Source organism: Acanthaster planci, linkage group LG01 (genome assembly GCF_054643075.1).
Source record: "Acanthaster planci isolate LZ-2023a linkage group LG01, COTS_SCS, whole genome shotgun sequence".
Taxonomy (NCBI): Eukaryota; Metazoa; Echinodermata; class Asteroidea; order Valvatida; family Acanthasteridae; genus Acanthaster; species Acanthaster planci.
Window position 1 is genome coordinate 29914485 of NC_141777.1, and position 23932 is coordinate 29938416.

Sequence of the window (23932 nt, forward strand, 5' to 3'; positions counted from 1 at the left end):
TTTGTTTTGAAAGAAAAGACGACAGGATTTTATAGGGTCGCGCCGAAAAAAAAGGATTGGTCAGAAAACTGGAACTGGAAGTGCGATAGGATTACTCTTTTTCATTTTGAAAAAGTTGCCATCTCTGTGAGTGTGATAGCTCTGTGGGCTTAAGAATCAGGATCACGTGGGTGACTGTCTGGCTGATGTTGGTGGGGTCACACACAGATAGTGGCGTTAAAGTTTGTCCATGGGCGAAACACCTTGTCTCTCTTTGCTTCTTACCCAGGTGCAACTCAAGTTTGCTAGTCTTCCAGCTTTATTTCCATGTTCTGTAAGAGATACATGAACAACAGCATGGAATGTTCGATAAATGACATAACTAATTTAATGTAGTTTAAAATTATTTTTAACTTTTACTGATGTTCTTGTTTCCTGTGTGTGTTCCAAAAGGAGAAAAGTAGAAATATGAAAATAGAATGTATGCAATGGATTTTGGTGTAATTCTGCCTTGCTCCCAGTGTATGCAAATTACCCCTGAGCATTTTGTTGTGAGTACTGCAGATAGTTCTTTGAAAAAAAAATTAAGGAGTAGGAACTCCAGAGAGATGTTCACCAAAAAATAGCCATGTGTAGTCTGGGCTACAGTTTTTCTGTTGAAAGGTGTTGCTCTTGAATTTTCCACACCCCAAACCATTTTAGAAGTTTAAATGCCATGCAACGTTTGAAAACTTGAGCTGAAAATCAGTGACCATTTGAACTCACCCCCTCTTTGTTTATTTGACACATTTTGATTGCTGTGCCATTTTACACGGGGGTTCACATCCTACCGCCCCAATCCACAAGTCTGGAAACAACCCCTTTTGTTTATTTCGCTGTGTACAATAAAAAGAAGTTTGCACAAGATACATTTTGCTCAGTCGCAGCTCTCTTTATAGACAGGGCTTAGCCAAGTAAAAATTGCCTTTTTTTTTCCTGTCAAGGTTTTCTCAACAGATTCTGGTACTTCAGACCATACTGATCAAAATAAGATTTTGCGCCATCTTGAAATTTGTTCAAAATCTAAGATGGCCGGCAAAAATCCAAGATGGCCACCAGGCCACCTAAAGTTGGTCCTCTATTAACACATCCCTTTTTCTAAACAGGTTTTTCACCCCTAACTGCCATTAAAAAGTACTCTGTTCTCCTTTTAGAGAGAGAACAAAAATTAGGCCCTGTGACAAGAACGGTGTGAGACTAAGTAAACATTCCATCAGAGCATAAAAATGATGAAGTGTGGAACATTCAGCGTAGCATGATTGTCTCTCATGCAAAGCGTAAGGCGCAGCTGGGACCACCATCATGCCGTGCGTAAATGGCACTATCTTTGACGGGAGGAGAAAATTACTGCCGGTGAAGGTCCTGCCATCCATAAAATCAACCCACCATTGCAGCCACCCTACATGGCTGTAATGGGTGTGTGCCTAGTGTGAAAACTGTATGTGTGAAGAGTTTAGGGGGTAGGAGAGGTGGTGAAGTACATTTGCCATTGGTTTTTGTTGCACCAGGGCTTGGATACGTTCTCCGTAAATGGCCCGGAATGACACCATTGGGGTCTGTGCCATGGAGTCAGAAGGAGCAAGACTTATTCAGAGAAGGGCTAACTGTTAATCGTATTCTAGCTTTGGGTTGGAAACTGTGACAGATAGGCTTTGTGTTGAATAAGTTTCTCATTCGTCCATGGTCTGAAGGTATCAGACATGTACATTTGGACTTTGTCCATATCCAAGGGTGACTGCGGATTTTTGACATTTTGACAGTCTTTCCTAAGATAAACACGTTTCAGCTGCAGCATTTGGTCGCTTACATTTTGTGATGTAAAAAAATATCACTTTGCAGGGCTGTAAACACAATGATGTAATTCAAGCAAATTCTGCAGTGTCCACAAACTTGTCCTTAAAAATGAGGGGTGTTCTATAAAACCTTTACTTGAAGTTCACCCTGAGACAACTTGTAAGTGGCAGAGGTGCAGTGCAGTGATGCATTAATGGGATTTCCACGTGAAAAATAAAACTGATTTTCCTTTCAGCAACCATGGCATTATGGTCAACTTGCATGTATACTTTCCACATGCCGCTCACTGTGTACCTGCTATTTCTCAATCTGGACAAAGACTTTTCTTTTTCACTGAGACCGTGCATAGAAAGACATACTTTATTTCCTTTATTTGGCACATCACCCAACCCTTGCCAAACTGCATTCCACCAATTACTGTATGTCTGATATGTATGGTGTACGCCGGAAAAAAAATCACGTATTTTTTTTAGTTCTTATTACATGTAGTGGGTAAACTGGCCTCTGACTAGTTTGGTGGCTTTTTGCGTTGGTGTGAAAAATACAGCAGTATAACTTCCCATCATGCAATATTTGCCCTGCTAAAGCACTGTGCTTATATACGCCAGCATATAGGCTCAGCCTGTCTACTGTCTCCTTGGTCTACTGGTATGGTGCGATAGGGTCCTGCTCTTTTGGAGAAGAGTCAAAAGAAAAGACTTAACTGTATTTTCACCCATTTTCCATCAGAATATTTTGTATTAATATTTTTACTTAAGGAAGCTTTTAAGTAAATTATTCCAAATGAATATGTCATGTTATACAGTGAGAAATATAGTTTCTTAAAATGGGAATGTGGAGGGATATAGGAGGGTTTGGAATTTCTCATTGCTTTTTTTGGGAGCATACATGTAAGTTCACTTTTTTTTTCTGCTAAAAATGAAGGTCTTTTTGATCTCTGGTTTGAGTTTGTTTCTTCTCTGAGATAAGAAAATGTAGCTGAATCCTGTGCATTGAATTACTTTTTCTTATTTAAACCTTTATTCAGCTGTTGCAAAAATTCAGACAGTGTTTAGCTGGTCTTCTGTAGGCCAGCACCTTGATGGCAGTGACAGCGACTGGTATCCAGAGACCCTGTATCAGCCTGTGGTATGCCTGGCATTTGGGCACCTCTCCGTTCCCCAATGACATCTCAGATCTGAAGGCATTGAAGATGAGCACTGTGTTCAAACATAAAGATATAGAGCTAAATGTCCCAGCTTGTCCAGGCTGTAATGGACATTTTGGGCTTGCAAGACTTGGCAGAATTTCAAAGGCACAGTCTCCTACGTTTTGTCTGAAGGTTTGGTTCTGCCAGTAATTTGTGGACCCAGAGCTGTTGTTTGGCCAACTGCCATGATGTGCCCTAGCCTATGTGTTTTTGGTCTTTTGCAGCGCAAATTATACTGTTAGAATAGAAAGTATTAATTAAAATGAAGTGAATTCAAATTGTTATATTTATGTGCAATAAGATAACTCAGGGTTCCAGATTCTATTCAAATCCAACTTGCAAAAGGCTTTTATTCCAAACACTTGAAAAAGGTGCTGTGTCAGATGATCAGATTTTAGAGAGGAACTATGCTTTTTCATGACTTGATGTTAGTGATTATTACTTGTGTAGTTTATTAGTGTTGTTATGACACAACTTTTCCCCAGGTAACTTTGAACTTGATTGTGAATGAAGTTCTTGGACGGAATTGAACTTAATCCAGATTTTTGGAGAATGTTTTCCAATCCTCGAGCTACTCTATGCATAAGTACCCCTTCACCAGTGACCAGTAGAGAAGCTGAAATGGCCCTTGAGTATCAATAATGCTGTACACCAGGCACCCATGCAAGGAGGTGACTTATGTGTGAAGAGACTGGTGTCTGCTCCAAGCAAGAGGAACACACTTGGTGTGTGACCTCAGATGAGATCATCACTGGGCTAAAACGCTCCTTTAGCCAAGCCAGCTGATTGGTGTTGTTAGGACAGAAACTGGTACAAAAAAATACTTGACAACCAAAAACATTTCAAGGCTCTCCTCGTTTTCTGAATGGTAAGTGGTGTCAACCATCTTCAGCAGTTACATGTGTGTTTCCTGGCAGACTTGCAAATTAAAGCAAAAATGCATTGCTTGTTAGAATAAATTAAAGCTACCGTGATCACACAACTCTATCTCAAGAGGAAGAGGTGGCTTGATCCCAGCAGGAATTTGTTGAAGTACTTAACTGTTTGACCCTCTACAGTAAATTAGAAAAACGTGAAACTTCATCATTAAGGACACATTCATGATGGTTTCATAAAAAAGAAAAAGTTGTGAATCAATAAACAGTGGAACCCTTTCTTTACTTTTAAATTGAACCTTAAACAGTTTTAGCAAGTGTCTTCGAAATCGGAGCACGCTCTTGCTGTTTAGCTCACCTCACAAGAACTCATGAGTGTGGAGGAGTCTACTGTCCCATTGTTTACAGGATATATCAATGCTTAAGTACACTGGTGGCAACTGCCATATCCTTCCAACCTGCTGGCAGATTGCTAAGGGTCTGGGAAAGTTTGGGATAATTGTAAAATGTTCAACTGTAGATCTAGTGAAATGTATTTTAAAGTGATGTGTGAAAGAAGATGAGGATTATTGGAATGTTGTAAAATATGCACAGATTCATAAAAGTCATTTTTGCAGATCTTAAAACCTAAATTAAGAATTAAAAATATAAGTGAGTAGACCATAACTCAAAAACTTGTGCTGCATACTTCCTTTGAAGTTTCACCATAAGCTAAGTAATACAAAAAAGATTGAAATGCCCATGACCTTGACATTTCACCCACATATTAAAACACCCATCTCAGAATTACCAGATGCTGACTCAGAGAAGATATCTACATTTACGCATGAATATAAACTGTCCAATTAATATATGATGTGGGGATTGATCCAAACCCCACCATTGGAATTGACCTCACATACATGTAGTTCAGGGATTATTCTATATAAAGGCTGACGTCTCTTTTTTGTCATTCATTATTAAATTCTCATTACGTACCATTAAATTTTAATCGCGTCTGACAGCGGAGTTGAAATCTCAATCTTTCAGACACCAATTTATAACAGTTTTGTGCAAAGATTGAATTGAATTTTTTTTGGGGGGGTTGCTTTTCATTCCTTTGGAGTGGGGCAGTTCCATGGTGTCGGACGTACATTTTGGACACTTCAACAGTGTGTGTTATTATACTTATAATCCTGAAGCAGATTTTGACTTTGATAAAAGACATCAGCTAGTTGGTACATTCATTTAATAACAAAATTTCTCACTCAGAATTATTATTCTTGTAGAAACTGACTCATAACACCATGGTGTCGGACGTACTCAGAAAAAGTTTAATTTTTTCAGTTTCCATTTTTGTATCACAAACTCTGTGAATTGCTAGGACCTGAAGAAGTAGTTTTCCTGTGTCTAGTTTTAGCAGACCCTTGTTAATAAACTTCAAGGCAAGACACATTTTTATCTTGTTGTGACTTTCAGATAAAGCATTTATTATATTGGTGTCGGACGTACATGTCCAAACTGACTTTTCAGAATAGAAGGTAATCAGTTCAAACCCAAGCTTGTCTCATTTTTCTACCTTCATGAAGAAGCCAAACCAAAAGAAAATTTCAAGCCATACAAAAATCATCAAAAGCAACTAGAAAGGAATTGGATGATGGGGCATTCAATGAAACAGTATGAAGGAAAATATTGTCTAGAAGTATTTTTGTAAATTTTGCTCATTTAAACAAGTCATGTACTGTCAAACATTCAAACTAAAAAAGTTTTCTACAGTTGACAATACTTTAGATAAACAAATCAAATTAAAAGATAATTGCATACATGTACCTGTAAGATCTTTTGGTCTTAGAACATGAAATTAAACATTTTTGTATGACAAATGCTGCATGTGTACTAAGCTGCAATTTTAAAGATTTCCAGTTCACACTTCACAGGTTATAGTTCACATGTAAAATCCAAAAATGAGCTAAATGAGTAAATGTGTATACCCTTTAGATGAGCGCAAAATCAAAGGAATGGGCTAGCAATTAGGCTGAGAGATTAACCTTTTCACTGAAATTTAAGACTAATGGCATAATGCTTTTAAAACTACAGTCTTACATTGTACATGTATGTTTCATGATAGGTACTGTACATGTATATGCCATGGAAAGCGTATACAAATGGAACACCCCCTTTAATTCCTCAAGCAACACAAAGTGAAACCAATTGATCTTACATGTACCTTGAACAAAGGTATAAAACACACACCTTTGTTTAGTCTTTGACAAATCTTCTTTCTTGATGTGGATTACATGTACATGTATACAACACCTACATGTAGAACTTTACTTGTCTTCATCAAAGCTCACACTGAAACTTCCAATTTTGTTTTGGAGCCCCAAGCCTTAATGCATAGGCTAGTTGGTGGCATTGCAGAACTGCTTGGGGCTCCAAGACAAAATAGGAAGTTTCTATTTTAAAGATGGTTGCAGGGCCCACAGGGGATCAGTGATGTCTGACTGGCAGTCACCATCAGGGTGCTGTAATACAAGCGATTTATTCCCCCAATGTCAAATTTCCCTCTTCTCACAGCTCTCCAACCTCCTCAAATTGCTGGAAGGGTGCCGTATGCGTATAAAGCAGAATGCACAGACACTGGGCAGCTGTGGCCATCTGAAACCAGATCTCAGCCAAAATTTGCAAAAGAGGAGGGAAAAAAGTGCCTGTGGCATGCTGTTGACTTCCCGAGGGACCAGCAGTCTCACGGCATCCTCTCCGTGCACACTGTCGTCATTGGCCGCCAAAAATCTCCGTGATGACATCAGCAGGTCGGACATAATTAATGACCTGTCTCCGTCACTGGGTCATTATCGGCGTATCTTCTGGCCGGTGCATCTCAGAATAGAAGCAGCCGGGCCAACACAATTTGTTCTGTGCCCGATAATTTGTCCGTGGGGCTTAGCAATCAGTACGTTTTGTAGTCCACTGCACTATTTTGGATGGTGCTAAAAATAAACCTGGACACGCCCTCGTTGTGCGTAATAGGAGTGTAGAGCCATCCATTCCGGTTACGGATCAGGCTTAGTGATAGGGGTTTCTTGAGGGCAATGCAGGGCAGAGATTCAGTCAGGAGGAAGTGGAAAGAGAGGGAAAATATAATCTGATTGTGGATGATAACGTAAGCGAGTGAAAGGGGATTGTGTAATAATGCAGTGTATCTTGCTGAACCTCAGCCGGAAGCAGAATGTTGAATCTTTCAGAATTCTAATCAATTTTTCTCAGTTTGCCTGAGCTTCGTGTGGAGATATTGTGTTCAGAGAGTGGAAGATTAGCATCTTTTCAAGGTTTGACATGAGAAAAATTGCAGTTCTTGTTCACTAGAAAAAGTGAAATGACGCATCTGTATTTGCATTGGTTAATTTAAAAGTAGGCATGAGGACGTACTGGTCAGAGTTTTAAAATCAAGTGTGCCAAATCTATTGATAGTTTCATACTAGGCAAAAGGACAGGAGTTTGTTACTTATCAGAACATCCACGAAGTCTATTAGTGTCACATTTTTATCAAAACATCTTGACCATGACACACATGTGTAAGCTGTATGGCTGCTTTTGTGTGCTAGGAAGCACACAGCTCTTCTTAAAACATCACAACAGTCAAAAACATGAGTCTACACATGTGACATGATCGAATGAAATCTGGCCTTATTGATGGAGTCATACTTTACTGATTTCTACCCTTTTTGTTACTGGATATTTTGCTTTTTGAACTGTTCCCTCAGTTAACATAATTTCTAAATTTTACTGCGAGTGCTGTCCAGTTAAAACCCTTTTATAATTTTCCGTAAACTTAAGTTATCAGTGTCACTTTAATGAATGCACGTCCATGTTTATGTTTCACATCAACTCGAAATTCAGCCTAATGTAAAAACACTTTCCTCGCATAAAATACCTCCCTCAAGGTAATCAGTCTGGCCATTAATTTAAAGTTCCCATAATGTGTTAAAAGGATCCCACTCTCCTCTTTTCTTGTTCTTTTTTTTTTTTTTGGTTGATGCATCAGCCAGCCAACAGTTCCTCAGTGATGCTAATTTTCTCCAAGGGTGCGGAATCCAGCAATGTTTATTGTGAAAATATTGCAGCCAGATACGGATACCGACATATCGAAAGGCAATGCCTTGGGGCAAATGTCCTTTGGAAATGGTTGTCATTAGTATGCAAGTATGTGAACCATCCAGTATGCACGATATTAACAGATATCGACGGACAACGGTGCTGCATTATTAAGCAAGCTTGAAATTCATAACCTGGTTTATCTTTTGGAACCAACGGCTTCCTGGGTGATTATATTAAAGTGATTCTAACGATTGGTTGGCAGGTCTGGATTCATAACCTTTACTCTTCTGATGCTGATATATATCGAAGTGCACCCAGTCAATTGTCAACGGGGCATCCTTGGACAATACTCTGTATGTGCAATTTTGAATTGGCCAAAAGGGTGAACACCCTTGTGCATGCCAAACAATGACTACATGCATTGTTTGGCATGCACAACATGTACAAGAGATTATCCACTACGAACACAGGGCGAGGGTTCTTCTCCTTTTTCTCTGTTATCTCCAAACGACACCATGTACATTTAGAATTGGCATCTTGGCATGAACAGAAAAAAGCCCTCTTTAGCCTGTTATAGTTGAGCTCTGAAGAAAAATAACACTGCGTTCAATTTGGATGCTTCCATATTTATTTGAACAGATAAAATCAGAGAAAATATGTTTTCCTTAGAGGTGATCTTTAACAAAATTGCTGCTTGTCAAGTAAGAACTTAATGAGAGAGGAATGCTTCACAATGCAAAAAACATCTGGTTTGGGGTTTCCGCTTGGTAGAGCTCAGTTAAATGTAGTCAAGTTGAATGTTTTATATAGATCACTGCTTTGGATCACTGCTTTGAAACTAGGCTTAATTTTTCTTCATGGCAAAATTGAGAATTGAGGGAAGTCTTTTTTTTTTTTTTTTAAAGAAATCTGATTATCAGTTGGAGACTTGGCGTGACAGTTATATCACATCTCCTGGAGCTATCAGAAGTTATTATTTGAGTCTTAGTCCTATTATCAAGTAAACGTAAATCTTGGTCACAGAAAATTTATTTAAATTCCTGATTTTTTAAAGTGTTTTCAAGGTGCACATATTTCACTGGCACATTTTATTCCTCGGTCCCAGCTGAGAATAAAAGATGGCAAGTTGTAGATTAAGGAAGGCACTGCACTTTGGGTGAGGTCTTATTTTCAGATCAGTAAATAAGCCAACACCCTAAATGGATCAAAATCTGTTCAAATCCACCATGAACAACCTGTCCAGAAAGCCCGGGGAAAAACAAATCTCGTTTCATGGGACCACCGGGCCTTAAGTTTGTATTTCTTGATGCATTTTTTTTAGAGAAGTATTTTTATTTTACTATTCTCATTTGTCATGATTATACTGTTGTATATGTCACCATTATAAAAGGTCTCATTCCCTGAACCCCAACACTACAGATTTGAATTTTTTGGGGAGGGGGGAAGGGCTTAGAATAATAGTATTTATTTTTCTAAGTTGTGAATATATGGGCAGTATATATTTTTCAAACAGGAAGATGTTTTTAAACATCTTTTTTTTTTCAAATAAAATTTTATGGCAGTTACAGATCTCTGTCTATTTCTATTAATAATATTTTTCTGTCAAATATGCATAATTTTTCTTTATCACGCTGCCTGTTGATGTACCCGGAACTATTTTAATTGATTGATTTGTGAATTATGGTAGGGTTCTGGCATAAACACAAATTACGCACTAGGGAATAACTCATCCTGTGCTCTGTGATTGGTCAGCGCAAACCTTTACCTAGCATAGAAGGCCAGGGTTGAATTTCAGTGGAGCTGGTTAGAAAGTATTGTTCTGTAGCTAAAGCAAAGCAAGTCTAACGTCACATAAACATTGGTATATATCTGCTCAGAGCCAGAAAAAGAGATGGCAGTTTTTACACAGTGTCGACCTCCCTTTGGTGGGGATACACCACAGGCATAGCACAGGTTGATGCCTGCTGGGATACACTCTGCACCAATGGCCAATTTATGTTGGAATGTGTGGTCTTAGTGTGTGCGCCAGGTGCCTAGTTGAAAGATTGCCCATCAGCTCCTGCCCTCTTCTTTTTGTTGAATAAATATTAACAAAAGACCGGGCAGAACACCGCTCAAGGTGAGGGCTAAGGCATTGTCTGTAAGGGGGTACATGTACTTCTAGTCAGAGATGATGCGGTACGACACTACAGATGGACCAGAAACCCTTATTTTTCTGTGCTTAACAAATACCTGTGCTTAGCAGCTGCATGAAATTAGCCTGAAAATAATGGATTCAAGTCTAGCCTCTTTTTATAGTAGGGAATCTTTTAGTGCCTCAAAAGTGCAATGTCATGGCTTTCTTCTAATACACATGAATACAGAAGTCGCTCAAGTCAATTCTGATTGATTCTGTTGGTAAATGCGTGCCACATTCTCCCAATGAATGTTTTATGATGCCAGATTGATTTTCCATTCATTTGAAGTGGAAGGTAAGTTTGATCATCAAACAAGTGAGAATCATTTCCAGCTGACTCTTTTGTATGGGTTGTTGCTTGTATCTTTTGGAAGAACTGATTGACCTATTACCAAATTTAGGAACTTGACTCTACCTATAGGAGACCTTCGTTGCAAGTTCTCTGGACATTTTTAGCTCAGTCAGGTAGGCCTATTCACACAGATATCTAAAAAAAAATGAGTAAACTCTGGACTCTGCATACCACAAATGCGTTTCCCGTGGCTTTCCTAGATAGGGCGTGTTCTCTTTGCTGTCCAATTCAACAGTCCCAGTGTCAGTGATTGTATGGGGTGGACAATGTCATTCATGTACCACCATTGGACACAGTCTCTGAAAATAGATTCAGCTATGGTATTTTTAGCATTCTCATCTATTTATAGCCCATGGAAGGTGATCTGGGCATTGCGGCGAGATGGATTTCTTGTATGATTTGATTTGACTCAGCGAGGCGAGACAAAACAATTTCCCCCACTATCCAGAAGCCGATGGGTGGGCAATAATAGAGATTTCAATTAGATTCGTTCCCACTAGGGGCCTAAACCTCTTCCTTCCTGTACATTGTTGTTATGATTCCTACCTCCAATATTGACAGTCGGTGGTTTTCATTTTCAATACCCGTGCCTCGTGCTCCCTAAAAATTCTCCATCTCAAGAAATGAGATCCGTGCTCACAACAGAAAGTTTTGAGATTACTTTTTGTTGGAAGGTGTGCAGCAACTCAAAAGTTGAGGAAAATCGCCCTCACAGTGGAACAACTGCCAACACGTGGCATGGTCTGCATCATTTGTGGATCGCCTACATCACATGTGGGTGCCTGTGTCCTCAGGCGGCCATGTAGACTGGCTGCAGAGTGAGTGCATGCAACAGTGAAGACTCTGGCACGGAATAGTTTGCATGATTACTGCTACAAAACTAGGAGATTTTTCCTTAAAAGTCACACGAAAAGAAAATAAATATGAAGATTTATTTCTCAACTCACAAGATGTTTATTAAAGGTTTTGGTAGTCTTGATCGTATTAATAAATGCTTGCCTGACATTTTGTTGCCGACTTGGGTAATGTACAGTATGTGCCTCCAGTGCTACAGAATTAGAATAGTTCCTGGTGCCACCATTTATTAAAGTGCCATGTGTGTGGTTCCCACAACTGGGTAACAGGTTTGTGTCCTAGAAGAAACAGGTTAATTGGCGCATTTATTCAACTCAGTTTGAAGTTGTCATTACTCTGTGGCAAAATGCCAATTGGATTTGAAAGGCAGCCTCTCTCTGTCTCTCCACAGACACATGAAGGGACACAGAATGCCTCCACAGCATTTTTTTTAATCAGAATGTGATGCAAAAACAGTCTTGCAGACATTCAGCTTTTCCTTGGCTATTGGGCTTTTTTTTGTAATTTTTACTTTGCCGTGGTACTTATTGGGAACAAATGTTCAAAATATTGTCCAGAATAGGATTTTTAAAGATGGATTTGTGCTGGGGAGATGTAAATTAATTTTGGGCTTTTCCCTTCCCAATGTGTATTTTAAGGGCAAAAATCTAAAATTAATTTACATCTCCCAGGCGCAAATCCATCTTTGAAATAGTTGTTCGGGATACCCACTGCTACATCTAATTCGAACTAGCCAGCTGACACTGGCAAGCTCAGTGCTTGAGTGGTTAAGACATCTGCACTAGTAAGGAGGAGGTTGTGGGTTCGAGTCTCACCCGAGTACGCTTTTGGGTTTTTTCACAAGCCTTCGGGGGCATACGCTGAGCATACAGTGTTACAACACACGTCGGGAAGGGCAAAAATCCAAACTTAATAGGATTTTGATTTTAGTTTGAATATTTGTTCTTTGTTAAGGTAATAAACAGGTATAGTTTTTTCACAAGCCTTCAGGGGCATTCACTGAGTATACAGCACTGTGGCACACACAGACTCTTGACCAATAGGAATGGATTAAATTATCTTGTATCCAGGTGCTGCGTTTTTACGCAGCAGGCATTATCGCATTGGGCATTATGACATATTAATACATGGTCATGTTGCGCATTACTGAACAGGGAAGATGTCTCAGGTATATATGAATAGTGGATTAAATACTTCGCGTATTTTGCTAATTTCCCCTTCAGTATTTGTACTTCAAGTTTTTGTAGTAGTCATAATTGACTTGTTCTCAAAAGAAAGTAGGTCACTCCACAGTGTTGTTTTTGCCTGCGAATCAATGGACCCACAACTCTCTGTTAATGATTGACCAGTTAGTGGCATTTCAATCCCTGTGGTAGAAAATCCTGTCTGATTTTTATCAGTAAATACCTATGCTGTCCCATTTCTCAGGAAAACAAAGTTATGCCTGGTGCTGCTTCTTCATTCAAGTGTATCGGCCATTAATGATTTCAAATCTGTTCTGTAGAATTAGGGGCTTATGTATCTGTTTGCACAGCTGTAATAAATAAGGGTATCTACAAAGAATACATGGCTCTGTCTCTCTGCAGTGTGAGACTTTGAGATGCTTGGTGGTGACAAACATAACAGTCCTTTTACCCAGTTCTGAGCATTTGCACATTGTACTGAGCATGTGTGCATAGTTCTGAGCATGTGCAATACCTTCCATTGCATGATTGTCTGAAGCAAACCTTGCTAAGTCAATCAGTTCTCTCAACCAAGCCAACTGATTGTGTGGATGTGATGATAGCTCCTGAGAACGAGGAATAATTACTCATGTCCCGTTAAGCACTCACTGGTGAAATTTCACTGAGAAAATCAACATCAAAGTCAGAGTTAACAGATTAAAAAAAAAACTGGTAGGTGTTGTGAGTTAGAGAAGAAAACCTAGTTGCATACAGATCATGTATTTGGAAAAAAACTAAGCTGGTCTGCATGTAATTATTTTCATCCCATATTGAAAGACTGAAATGACTCCTTAAAAATGTCTTTTCTCTGTGAAGTCTAATTTTTTTCACTGATGCCTACTGGCCAAAATATGATCAACTTGGTTGTTAGCATGTAGGGCTGATTAATTGATAAATAAAGGTTTTCAGATTTATTTACAAATGCAAACACTTCAAGACTTGTTACATCTTCAAAATTCAATACATTGGTCTCCAAATTGCCAGTCTGTATGAAAGCCTGACCAGCTGATAACCTGAAGGTAGACGCTTAATTGGATGAATAGAAATGCCAGACAAAGTAAGAAGTTGCAACTGCCTGCACAGTGTCACTCTTAACTAGATTTTGTAAGTAATTATCCAGATTTATTTTCCAAATCCTGTTGCAACACTTTTAGCCTTGGGAACAGAATTTCTGTCATGCCTGAAATTAGTCCACATTGAAATGGCTCCTCATGTAACAGATTGACCAGTAGCCTCCAGCTTTGATAGGCACTGCTCAGATTTTTAAAGCAGATTCTCACTTTTTCCCAGAAATGCCAGCTCACTTGAACAAGAGCGTTAATAATGCCTGCATTTTCTTATCGCAACCATCCAGCAGCAATAGTTTAGGTAACTGCCTAATGAGGTCAGAGGTTGTTGAATAGTGTCTTCCCCCTTTCCCCTTTGTCTGCTCATTCACTGCTGTCGCTGTTTTGGAGGCAGCAAATGTTGCACCTGACTCGATGCATCATTTCCCCCCTCTGTGTCACGTCAGGCTATTTTGGTCCCCCCTGGCCCCAGCAAATTCCTCCCATGGTTGTCTCTGCCGGGGACATCTTCAAAAATACCAGGGTATGCCATGCGGATGCACTCGATGCACTCGCTGAGCCAGAGTGCAGTCATGTTTTTCTGAGTGGTGAATGCGTACACAGATCAATCCTTGTCGTTTTCATACGTCATTTGTGTTCAGGGAAATGTTGACCGAAGTGCAACATCGTCTGATGCTATTAATCTGAAGATAACCAACAATTTGATCCCCTTCATCACATCCCCCCCCCAGTGTGGCCCCAGTACCCATTGCCCCTCCCCCATTTAGACAGGAAATCAGTTTGGTATGAAATATAAAAATATTTAAAGGAAAACTAATTTTTACCAGGAAAGACTAGCTTTGCCATTTTCTCCATCTTCACATCTGATACTCTTCCTACATGGTTTGTAATGATTTCTGACCACAATAAATGCAATTGTTAGAAGCATACATGTATGAAATAATGATGCACCACTCACCCTTGGAATAATTGGAGCAATATAGATGGGAGACTATGCATATATGAGACACCATTACTGAAGAGACATCACACCACACTGTATGTATTCTTGAACTTTGTCTGCACGTGCAAATTGACAAATTGTTAAACACCCTATCCACCTCAAGCAGAAGCTCGCCCTCGTCGATTGAAAAAAACCTTGTCGGTTGGGAGTGTTCATTTTGTTCATAGTGATATGACCATAACGCGTGCATTTCCTAGTTGTTCGTGAACCAGCAAAGGTCAGTTCTGACCAAAGGAGCCTTCGTTGCTAAGAAAATAGCACCCTCTCTTGGTCCAGCTAGAGTTCCATTGGTTGAAGAGACATTGAGCATACATGTTCAACCTGCTTGTTGGCTTGGTACCATTGCCAGTGATGGTATCAAATTCTAATCACTGCTGAAGTCAACATGAAGACAAGAAACACCACCAAAGCTTCCAAAATATCATACTTGTTAAAATGTGGGTTGTCAAATCTACCTTATGGGTCTAGCTCTTGAACTGTCTCCCATTTGGGCACTTTTGAATGTTCCAATAAAATTGGCTCTTGGTAAAAGTTATTAGGGCAATGGTGACCTGGCTCCATGGTTTTGCCAGGGTCATTTTGGGGTGGACGGGGAGAGGAGACAGAGCAAAAGCCAACAGGCACTGGCAGCTGAAGAATCTTGGGACACCCCTCTCTCAAATAAAATAAAAACCTAGGAACTATGAAAGCACTTCTTGGAGACGACTGAAAACTTCATTTTCTTGTTCCGCCAGTTTTTCTTTTTGCTCCTCCCATCACTGTTAACACCCACGCTGGCCATTCTTCGCTTATTGAATAAAAGATAGAAGGCTGTAGACATGTCAAGAAGAGGCAGGCAGTTGTGGCTACATTTGGTGTCAGCATTCACCCATGTACCTTGCAATGGGCGAAACCCTAGACTGAGCTCTACACGCAAGATTCACATGCACTTTGTATTCCAACTACATGAAATACCTAGTTAATATTTTAAGCACCCTATTGATTTCTCTCCGACTCCAACTCAGAGGGAAAAGGGGGGGGAGGAGTAGTTTTTCCACAATCTGCCCCAAGCAGGACCCAAAAAGGGCACAATTTTCCTAGCAACAGAGGCTCCTTTGGTTGAAAATGCACTTCCCCAGTTCATGAACGACTATGAAATGTATGTGTTGCAGTCGCATCACTGAACATTCCCCACCAACACGGCTCTCTCTAACTGATAAAGTGGGAGGGTCTGCTCAAGGGGGATACCCTATCAAGCCCCACCCCCACTGCACTGCATTAACACTGCATCCGACCGCTTTCCACCAAAGCTGTACGATGGGCACCATGGTGAAAACAGTTTCTCAGTTACTCATTTCATGTATGCCTTGTAACCCATACAAGTGATGTCTTCACCGTGACCCTATACAGCCTTGTACATTCCTTACAAGCAGACTAAAAAGCTTTGGGGTATTCCACTTGTTTTTTTATCTCCCCTGCCTCTCTTGTGATTTTTTTTGGCGTTTACTTTTGTTTGTTTGTTCGTTTGTTTGTTTGTTTGTTTGTTTTTGTAATCTGTAGTGTGTGTCTTCCATTTGTCATTCTCGTTTTCTTCCCTAGGTGGTTGTGACCAACCAGATAACCACAAGGCTCAGAGCTCAGCATTCTGCATGTCAGGGATCAACGGATGAAGCAGGAACCCTGGATGGAGGGGCAGGTAGGTAAGAGCTAGGAGAGAAACAGATGTGGGAGGGGTCTGTAGAAGGAGATTGAGATTGACAACAGAAAAATATAAGTAATAATACAGTATTATACATGAATGAGGTGTAGTTGTAGTGACTGTTTCTGGGTAGAATTCTTTCCAGTAGCCTTGGTACTTTCTTCAACCAAAACAAGTACTTAGCTGGGTATGGTCTGCATGTTAAACTGGCAAATTTTGTGTATAAATGTCAGGATGGCCAATGATTGGATTAGCATAAGCTTTTTGGAGGAGGGGATTGGTTTTTAATTTATTTGTGAGCTTCTTTTTTTCATGGTCAAACCCTATTAATAGTAATTCAATTAGTCTGTGTACAGGCTGTTAAGAATATTGTTGTGGTTTACTCATTGTAGCTGACTTGGGGCCTTTTAATTAAAGAGCAACCGCAACGGTGGTGAAAAAAATGGGAATACGGTTTAATATACGCAAGTGGTATCTAAGTAATAAGTTATACATGTAAAGTGGCACTATGACTTCTTAATAAATAGTAATAATGCAACCAAAAAAATGGACCAATTCTGCAGGTTTTTGAAAAACTTTCCATGCTTGTACCGTTGGTGGCGCCACGCAAAAATGCTTTTTTGATTACATACCACCATGGAAATGAAAAACGTCATGACCTCACAGGACCTGGTTTCCTGGATATTTTTCGTACAAAGGCCTGCACGCCTGAGCTGCCAGCCTCGCCTGACACTTTTTTTGGGAATAAAATAACAAAATAAAAAACATTGAAAACATCTGTCCTTCACTCTGAACTTACCAAGCGATATTTATCAATTGATCTTGGTCTTCTTCACTGCCTCGTTCACCAGCGGTGGCCCCATCGTCCGCCCGATCGGGATCCCATTGGCGCTCCGGCGGCACGATGGGTTCAAAGCGGTAAGCCTCTTCCCCTCAGACTTGGGATAGTGTGCAACTGTAGCTACACAGGCGTTACTATACTACGTGTAATTGTGTGCATTGACGTGACCATGTCGGCTCAGTGTGTACATGCACCAGCTGGAGAACTGTTTTCACGGTGCTACGTCGACAAAATCCTGGAAAAGCTGTATTCATGAGATCTAAATGAAGCGCTGGCGACACGCTCCTTTCACGAAAGCTAGCCATGGAGCTTGGCAGAAATGGTCTCAAAAGTGAATTTTTTTTTACCCAAAATATTCTTGAATCTGGATTTATGTGGCATAGTTGTCTAAAATGGGATCCAAGTAAACATTCTACGACCAGATTTCTTATTTTCTCCCACTGTTGGGGTTGCTCTTTAATGGTACATATACACTATTTTGAACTAATATGCCCAAAAGTCCAGCTCCTTACTATGCATGTGGGTTTACACAATCTATTGCTGCCTGGTTGCTCATAAATCCAATGCAGTGTTCACCCTTTACTAGTTACTGCACTGATGATGGATATGCAGACAGAAAATAGCACCCAAGTGCCCTCCCTTGATTGTAAACTTCACAGTTTCATCAGTGTGACTCTCTGTACTCTGAACCCATATGGTCCCAAGTGTTTGTCTGAAGGACATTCACTGTGAGTGGGAGTATTCTCAGACAAAACCATCTGCTTCCCATTGAACGAACTTTGATAATTTATTTTCATATGGTAAGTCTACCGATGAAATTTCCCTTTGCGGTTTTGTTTTTAAGGATTTCAGTTTCACGTTGATTGGAAGGCTGGTTTCACTTCTCACTTGGTGGAGCTGGAAAAAAAACAAAGGAAAAATTAGCCCCAAATTTGATGAAGTGCACTTTCACCATGGCCTCATGGAAAAGTCTTTTCCAAATCAAAGAGCAGTGAAGAAATCTTATATTCCAGAGTCCTGTAAAGTACAAAGAGCTGTCTGACTTGAGTCACAGTTTTTGGTAACTTGACTTGAGTCTCAACAGATAGTTAAACTCAACTCGAGTCACAGTAAGAAAATGACTTGACGTGAGTCACAGTGAGTAATTGACTCCACTAGAGAGTCCCTGGCTTAAACGACCAGAATTGAGTCACAGAATTCAGCAATCTTGTCACAGCACTGAAGACGGTCACGCCACCAGTATTTACTTCTTAGCAAATATGTAGTTGGTTTACCTGTCTATGAAAAGATCCAAACATTTTGAATTGGGCACGTCAGATGGAGATTGTTAATTTCCCCACTCTAAACATTAGTACCATCCTTAAATCAGTTACCACCAGATGGGATAGAAATTCAAGCTCGTTATCCCCCCTACTCTACCCTTCCTAACTTGCTCCTGCCCTCTGACCCAAATGTGAATAATTTTGTTTTTCTTGTACATAGGGAAAAAGCCTAGTGAGGCTTAGCCCGCCTTGGTTCTTGGTAGCTAACCAGAAATTGCTCCCTTGTCTTTTTCTAAGTCAGTTTCTCTTGAGGTCCAGGTAATGTTAGGAAATCCCTTTATGGAATCAGGGGGTTTGGGCCCTGCCTTGACAAGATCCCCCTGGGGAATTCAAATCTGGTTTCCTCTCTTTCTGTGAGTCATGACCTATATTAGCCTGTTTGGTGAGAAGAGATAAAAACCTGAATTTTCCCTCAGCTATTTGGAGGTATTGGTTACTGTTATCGCTCCATTAGTTGTTGTCTTCCAAAATATGAATGATAAATTCCCTTTTTAGCAAAATGGGTATGAGGATCCTGTTACCAAGTCTGGCCAATCCAATCTGGCGAAAATGTAGTGTGTGGCTGCGCTACAATTTCTCAAACATAATCCCTCAATTTCTTTCATTAGTTGGAATGGATTAGAATGGACTGTGATGATGAATTGTGCATTCAGGGATTACTCCATTTTTTCTTTAACATTTTTCCTAATCAGAATGAGATTGGTTCTGTAAGCCGATTCGGCTTTTTCCAACAGACACCTGAGGTGAAGGAACTATTGTGTCAAGAAATCTCTTGAGTGGGGGATCAGACTGAAGATAATGCTGCACTTGCAGGGTGCTATGCATTATTGACCAATAGTTTCATACATGCGTGTAACCATGGTAACAAAACTGGTGTTGCTGCCTGCTGTGGTCTGTATTCAGCGTGGTCAGAGTTGGTCATGCTTTATGTGACCAACAAAGTGGACTCATACCAATGCACACATAGTCGAGGCGTCATCCCTCCTATCTTGTGTGTGCTGTCTGAACCAACCAAAACAAAGAAAAACAAAACAAAAATAAATGTAAATACCACAGTCTGGAAGATTACTTTTGTCTGAATGCACATGAAAGTCAGGTTTTGTTTAGTATTTTGTGAAATGTATATTTATATTCCTTTTTTGGGCAAAAATTTTAGTGTCGTACATGTATTTCATTTTTAATATGGATAGCGCTGATCATGATGGGGTTGGGCTCAAGACTTACTAGATCAAATTATGCCAAATGAAACATTGATTAATATTGCCGAATGGAGATGACTCAGACAGTTTGTGAGCTAACGGCTATCCACTTTAGTCCTTTGCTTCAGAGGCAGAGGCTGAGAAGTCAAACCTCTGTCAAGAAAACCACAAACAAATTAACGAACATACAAAACTAACAAAACAAACAAGTAAAAACAACATTTTTTTTTAAAATTAACTTTAATTTGGCTTTTTTAGACAGTGGTGTGGGAGGGTCTTATGTCATGGCAGCCCTGGGCAACACATGGAGTCACAACGTCAACACCAGGCTGATTCTCCAGTACCTGGATGAGACTAGACGAGAGGTAAGAGCCTTGCCGTCAAGTTCTCCTTGCCAAAAAAAATTCCTTTTAAATGGACACACCTGCATGCACGGTGGCAAAGCTTTGGGTGCGAAGGTTTATTGGCAGGTACCCACTCATTGTTGACAATGATAAATTCTAATGACTCTTTGTCATTGCTGCCTATAGCTGGGTCATTGTGAGATTGTGCACATTCCGATGAAAGTAACACACTGTGCCTGCACAAACTCATGTAATCATCAACTTGAAAAAAAAAGCCACAAGGATCAAGAGGAACATCCCATATGTTGTTGATGTGAGAAAGACAGGGCAAAATGCAGCTGTGGATTTAGTTCTGCGCTGGCAAATCAACACAGACAAAAAATGCAGACATTTTGCCCACACGAATGGGGTTGAATGTTTTTACAGCGGAAAAGGAATTTTTTATTTAAACTGGGATGAGATTTTTTTTCATTCTTTGGCCAAAAATTAATGACAAGTCTTGTTCTATTTTTGGACACAAAAAATTGAACAACTTAAAGATATGAACTTTGCCAGTTTGGGGTATGTAGAACCTGTACTGCTAATGAGTTGGGTGATCACAAGTCATTTCACAAGTCTTGCCAAAAGTAAGACATTAATAAAGGATGTTTTTGTTGCAGTTCATTTGAGTAGCTTGTGACTTGAGGCTATAAAGTGACATGTGTTTCTCTTGTGACGATTTGAGAAGATTTGTGATGAACTCGACCAAAAGACAGTTGGTTCAAACAACTTGTATTCAGACTTAAATGCAGTAAGGAGGTAAAAATATATGATGGGCCATTTTGAAGCACAAGTCCTGTGCCACTTGCTTGCATGTGCTTAGAGTGTGGAAGATTTTAAGACATGTTCATTTGTGCCCTTTTGAAATCTATTTAAAATCCAAGGATTGCTGGTTAAGAACTTGTGCATTTTAGTAACTGTTTTACAGAGGCAGACATTTTCTATCTTGAGTGTCCAAGTTTCTTTCCAAGAAGCTAAGTTGCTATAACAAAAGAAGTTCAATCTACCACTTCTCTCTAGCACCCTCCCCATCATTCTTATATTTCAACTCCTCTGGGAGTACTTGGCTGTATAATACATTTCCCTGACTATCCTCGGACAAGGTTGAAATAGTGAACATTCAGTGCTTCCTCCACCAACTTCTGTTTCTCTGGCCAGATAGTTCAAGTGTCAGGAGCTGGTGAAGATATTGCCTAAACTGCATTATGTACATCGGATTATTCAAGTTTTCCCCCCTCCCATGTCTTCTGTCAGATGAGCTTTCACCAATCCTGTCATGTCCTTTTTTTTTGAGCCTGTCAAGAATTGTTCCTACAGTTTCAAAAAGGTTACGAAAGATTTCTGCATCAAAAAGCAAGAGATTTTCTTCTACTGAGATAAGCCTGTGCTAGAATTAGAAAAAAGTGCAGTTGAACTTTCAATCCCTGTACCTGTACACTATAAAGGAGATCTATGTTTGGAGTACTTTTTTCTTTTGCCCCTGTGCATTCCAATAAACAAGAAAGTGTGACCCACTTTGTTGATTGGTCTTGGCGTTCAACTGATTATGCTGATGTTTCTAGATCACATTTCGGAGACATTCACTAATTCTTTGCACTCTCTCTAATGGTGGCATTGCATAGCCGAGATACATCTTGAGCAAATTAAAACTGAATGCTCCCCTCCAGTTCATCAAAACTTAATGCCAGGAAATTGTTTAATGTAACAGCTTAGGCCACGGGAGTGAGAACTTCTCTCCCGCTGAAGGTTGGTGGGGGGAAAAAAGAGACAGAGATGCTCGCTGTCCCCATGAATGCCTGATCGGCTGCAGATGAGCCGGATGAGGATGCCGGGGTGCTGTCGTCAGAAAAACACTATCACAGTGTGAGAGTGACGTGCAACAACGCCTCGTGTAAGGTGTCGAGGTGAAATCGTGCTTGGAGTGTGAACTGGTCATTTTGGCCTTGGTCCGGGTGCTGCTTTGTCAGCTGTGAACGGAATACTGAATCCAAGGGAAGTGGGTGAATACTGGTTAGGGAGGGAGATGGTTAAGCTATGATCCAAGGTGGAGAAATGAGGGGGACTTTATCAACCCTCTGTCACAGACTCTGAAGAGGGTTTTTGAATTCAGTGTTGCATTATGATGTGGGTGATACCTTCCAGAATAATAAAATAATAAGAGAATCAAATAGGACCTGACTTTTAGGGAAATTTTTCCACTTATAGATGGAAGAGAGAGGAAGTGATGACATAAACCAATATAATTAGTCCAAAACTAATAACCATCCTTTTTCATGTTTGCCCTTTTTTTTTTCATTTCTTTGTCATTAGTTTTTCAGTCCTCTGCACCGTGCAACTTTTTGATTTGTTGGAAGTCCAACTTTGGAGTTGGTTTGGTACTATCATTGCACTTCCACAAGAAGACCTTTTTCTTCACTTTGTTAGACTCAGAAGTCATTGCTGTGTCTAAATTATGTCAGCAAACAATCGTGCGGGATATGCTGAGTGTCATCAGGCAATGGGGCAGTGCCAGACACTGCAGTGGAACATGGAGGTGTTTCATAACTCCATGAGTGGAAGTAGCTCATGTAAGGCTAGGTGCAGAGCACTGTGCACGAGTCAACCTGGTGCCGGGCACTTGAACAATCTCCCCAAGAGTCATTGTTGCTACTGTGTAACCGTATCCCACTGACCTTTTTGTGGCGGGCCTGTGCTGCCCTCATCATCTGGTGTTAAGCCGTAAAATGTTCCAGTCATCCTATTATGTCCTGGCTACTGTGCCGGGCAGCAGGCAGGGTGCTCGGCTCAGCCTGCGTCAGTGCGCCAGCCCGGCCGAGCCTGCGTCATTCCCCATTATACTCTGGGATTTAAATGCCTCATAATTTGTTCAATTGTGCAGCAGATTGTATCGGGTTTAACGGAATATTGGGTGAAATTTTATCGTTTTTGATAACCAGCACTGACGTCAGTCTGAGTGTGTTAATAATGGTCTTCTGCTGAAGTGAAGAGGGGTGGTTAGAGCGGGTTATGACTAGGCTGGGTTTATAGGATCAGGCGCTTGATTAATCTTGAGAGAAGACGCCTGCAGATTTGCTTTTGAGGGAATAGGAATAGAACATTGATGTTTACTGACTTCACTGCAAGTGCCGTTTGAAGTCATCAACTGATTTTAGATAAAAAAAACTCCATCTCCTATGCCCAATAATAGTACACTATCTTCTGAATAATTTGCATAAATAGTACATTGGCAACTCAACACCGAGCAGTTCTAACAACTGTTAAATAATTTCTCAATCTTGTTGATATTGAGACTATAAATGTAAAAAAAAAAGTGCATATAAAAATATCCGAAAAAGAAACAATGGATGCATAAATCAAAATTGGAGTGTGGGCAGAAAAATAAACGTGTTCATTAGCATGATAGTGTCATGAACTAGAAGACAACGTTGTTTGCAGTCTAGAAAGGGGGGAAACTAAAGGCGTTTTAAATTGATAAAAAGGAACAAAATATGTTTGTGAGAAATTCAGAAAAGCTTGTCAAATTTTGTGGATATTGGGAGGCTTTTTTTCCAAGAGAAGCAACAGTAAATTTAGCTTCGTAACTGAACTCTGAGTCCGGGGTTTGCCTCTACATGTGGATATAATTGCCAATTTCCATAAAACATTTGTGCAAGTGGACATCAGTTTCCAACAGAGATTGCTCAATCACCTGAAGAGTCACAGTCAATACATGGTACTTGTGAGTCAGCTGTGAAGAAAATATACTTCATAATGCAATAAGAAGCAATGATATTAATTATTAGTACTCGTTGTTACGCGTAGTTATCACATGTATTTGTTTGCACAACTAGTCACTTTAGCAGTGAGAAAATTAACCACCAAGCCATGGTGCTTTTTTTTT

General features: G+C 40.1%; 1 protein-coding gene across 17 annotated transcripts in view; it reads left to right on the top strand.

Annotated features, from left to right (window-relative positions):
* The window catches only part of rad51b (RAD51 paralog B), a 209670-nt gene that overhangs the window by 84007 nt on the left and 101731 nt on the right, over positions 1-23932 (top strand). For all 17 annotated transcript variants that reach the window (XM_022242184.2, XM_087131279.1, XM_087131530.1 and 14 more), the window contains exons 8-9: positions 16208-16304; positions 19928-20034. In XM_022242184.2, the coding sequence (XP_022097876.2) occupies positions 16208-16304; positions 19928-20034 (204 nt within the window). The remainder of the gene's footprint in view (positions 1-16207; positions 16305-19927; positions 20035-23932) is intronic.